The sequence below is a fragment of the Sinocyclocheilus anshuiensis genome, unplaced genomic scaffold, assembly GCF_001515605.1.
Source record: "Sinocyclocheilus anshuiensis isolate Anshui unplaced genomic scaffold, SAMN03320099.WGS_v1.1 scaffold966, whole genome shotgun sequence".
Classification (NCBI taxonomy): Eukaryota; Metazoa; Chordata; class Actinopteri; order Cypriniformes; family Cyprinidae; genus Sinocyclocheilus; species Sinocyclocheilus anshuiensis.
The window spans coordinates 580,879-584,265 of NW_015540909.1; the positions used below are offsets into that span (position 1 = coordinate 580,879).

The 3,387-nt window shown below is 38.3% G+C and overlaps 1 protein-coding gene and 1 non-coding gene across 2 annotated transcripts in view; one reads left to right on the top strand and one right to left on the bottom strand.

The window, feature by feature from the left end:
• Window positions 1–1,071: 1,071 nt before the first annotated feature.
• Window positions 1,072–1,143, bottom strand: trnac-gca (transfer RNA cysteine (anticodon GCA)). Its single transcript has one exon. It is a non-coding gene; the product is annotated as a tRNA-Cys (tRNA).
• A 213-nt stretch (window positions 1,144–1,356) lies between these two features.
• The window catches only part of LOC107689196 (proteasome maturation protein-like), a 5,060-nt gene continuing 3,029 nt past the window's right edge, over window positions 1,357–3,387 (top strand). Inside the window, exons 1-3 of the mRNA XM_016487126.1 lie at window positions 1,357–1,407; window positions 1,881–1,981; window positions 2,065–2,125. Coding sequence (XP_016342612.1) covers window positions 1,405–1,407; window positions 1,881–1,981; window positions 2,065–2,125 — 165 coding nt within the window. The 5' untranslated portion in view covers window positions 1,357–1,404. The remainder of the gene's footprint in view (window positions 1,408–1,880; window positions 1,982–2,064; window positions 2,126–3,387) is intronic.

The window sequence follows — 3,387 nt, forward strand, 5'->3', positions numbered from 1 at the left end:
TTAGGTAGGCGTGGTTAACTCTTAACTTTTATAAAGAATATCTCTTTGGATTTGAGACTTTAGTCTTTGCAACTTTACAGATCTTCTTTATGCACCAAGAGCTTGTAACACTCCAAAGAGAAAGGAAAAATTGAAATCGCATCATATGACCCCTTTAAAGCCAGAGCACTTAAATGAAGAGCTGTTTGGGAGCCGAAAGAGCCGGTTCTTATTGCTGAGCTGAGCCAAATGATCCGGCTCTAAAAAAGCAATTCCCATCACCAACCCATCGCTGTTTGTTCCATGGGTCCTTAAAGCAGCACACTATACACTATTTGGCGCTCTAGCGGTTAATAAACAGAACTGCACACATCCCGCGGAAGAACATTCTAACCGGAGCTACTTCTCTAAGTGTATGTCTCTGGCGATTCACGCAGTTATGTGTTACTCCACAGCGGTGACCAGGCTACAATAGTCCGAATATAAGTACTTATTATAAGTGTACCGTAGTGATTCATGTCTATGGCGATTCACGCAGGTATGTGTTACTCCGCAGCGGTGACGACGGCTACAATAGTCCAAATATAAGTACTTATTATAAGTGTACCGTAGAGATTCGGAATAAGACAAAAACGCGGTTTGGAAGATTAATTCATGATGTACTCGCTCATTATATACATTTTGCAAATTTTGAACACAGAAAAAGTTACATAGTGCTGCTTTAAATATCTCAATACTTCAAGAGAAATCGCTTCAGATGATTAGCTTTAGTGAGAGAGCGGTCCCAATTCGATTCGTTTGGCCAACTGACTGAAAAGAAAGAGCCATCAACAGAGTTCAAAAGATTAATTCATAAATGATTGGCATCGCTGGTTCAATCGCCAGAAAAACTGGACACACATAATAACTGCTGAAATACTCGAGGGGAAAACAGTTCTCAGATCAGACGGAACGCTCGTGCAAGCACCACTGCTCACAGCTGTTTGTGTCTTTTGTCTGTTTTTCTTTGTGTGTATCATTTGATGTCGAAATGTATTATGCACGCAACGATTACTATGCCAGGACATAAGACAAAAAAAATACACCTTATCGAGGGGGCACCCGGATTTGAACCGGGGACCTCTTGATCTGCAGTCAAATGCTCTACCACTGAGCTATACCCCCTTCCACAGCTCGCTTTTGTCCAGATACCTAGTCAAAATCATCCCAGGATCAGCGCAATGAATTTGAGTATTTTTTGCTAGTATTTTTCAACTAAACATCCCCGTAAGAGGTATATGTTGTCATTAATAATAACATAAGAGTATTCTTAAAAATAAACAGTGACCAAAAACATTTCATACGTCTTGAGCACATGATAACAGTATTTCCGACATTAACCGGAAGTACATTTTTGCTGATCGTAAAGACGAACCTCGCTTGAAGATGGTAGTGTAGAGCTCGTTTGTTATCTAGTGCTTTCTTTTCTTTTGTCGCAATTTATAGGGTGGTGATGTGTGTTCATTTTCTGCTCTTCATACAGTGTGAAACGTGCATTTGTCGTTAATAAAGTACTTATTTGTGCTGTGCCGGCAATTAGCTAGCTAGCATAGCACAACAGCTCGTGTTTATTTATAGTCCAGGACGGAATATTTAGTCAATTTGTACTTTGATGTCTCGATGTTTTATTATTCGCCGCGACAGAAATTTGTACATATCAGAATTTGTTTTGTTACTAAGTTGTCAGCTTCTAAATGAATTGTGATGCGTCATGGCCTTACTTTCAGTTTGTAGTCTTACCTAAAAAGACTGAAGACGTTAACGGGGCTTCATTCACACTCTTTCAGGCCCATCTGACGTGTACATTTTTTACATCAGCTTCCTTTTGTGCATGTTTCTGAAATATTGTGTGTTTTCTGCAGAATACTCGTGGCCTGCGTTCTCAGCTAAAGGACAGTGTTCCTGTGACAGGTCTGTGTCCACAGGCTGGTTCTTATGGGGTTCAGGACTCTCTACGCAGAGGGTAGGCTCTGGTCATATAAACCTGTAAATGATTGTTTCTGCCTAATTTATATTCTAAGTCCTTAATGTTGCTGCGATTTATAGGTTTTCAAGTGTAAAGAATGAGCTGCTACCGAGTCATCCATTGGAGCTTTCTGAGAAAAATGTGAGTAGAATCGAAGATTTGGCTTTTTTTATTTATTTATTTTACATTTTTTTACATAATATACAAACCTAAAAGAGTACAATGCAAACCATACAATACAACCATAACAACCCCAGCAACACATAACAAAGCAAAATCAACTGAAAGCAACAACAAGTGGGGGATATCTAACATAAGTAAAGCATAATCGTAAAATTCAGTTCGGTTATTAGAGTAAATTAAATTGTTACAGTGAGAACAATAGTAATACACTATTCAGTTTTGAGGAAATCCACAAAGGGATGCCATACAGTTTGAAATTGGCAATAAGATTTGGGCTTAAGATTTATCTATCTATGAGTCTATCGCCAATGTGCGTGATCCTACAAAAGACATGTAAATATATAAATACATGATATAGGGGTGCAACGGTTCAACTTACTCACGGTTCGGTTTGTATCACGGTACGTTTCGGTATGTGCTATGTTTAGGGAAAAAACTATATTGTCAAATAAAAATAATAAAGATAACAAATAATCTAACTACAAGCAACAGCACAAATAAATACAATAGAGCAAAGATACAAATAAAATAAACAGTGCTTTTTTTTTTTTAGGTAGGTCTAACATTAGTTTTTAGGAACAGAAATTGAATAAAGTAATCAAATGTAAAATAACATTGCATATTTGACTGTATAAATTAAAGATTAATCCTTATTAAAGTTACAAAAGTTATTCAGTCAAGACCAGTGAGAGATCTCTGTGTTGTTGCTGTTTGATTAACATTAAGAAAGTGCTGTCACTTTAAGAGAACGCACTGATCCAGTGCACTGATACTGTATGTTCAGCCGACTATGTCTGCTAGGATACTCACCAAGATGAGCATTTTGACATAATTCTTGAGTGAATTTGTCCATTCAAGCACAATACTTCACAGAGAGCTTAATATTTGCGCGCGTTCTGAGACACGGGTTCACGCGCTTCGGATGAGTGTGCACACAGATCTTCCCACTGCGCGCGTGAGTTCCCGTCTTCTGGATCTTTAATATTTAAACTGGCAAGGCTTAAATGAGTTTAGTTTAAACACAGATAGCAACGTGTGCTGTTCAGGTCTCACCTGCGTTATCAACACGTGATGACGGCATAAATGACAGTTATTCCAACATACAGCACTCGCATTGAACAAAGAGTGACTGGTTTGTCCACGAATTGGTGTTGTTTTCTCTCTCATCGCTCTTATTGTAATGTATTGGGAAGCCAGAATTTGTATCCATCAACAGAAAC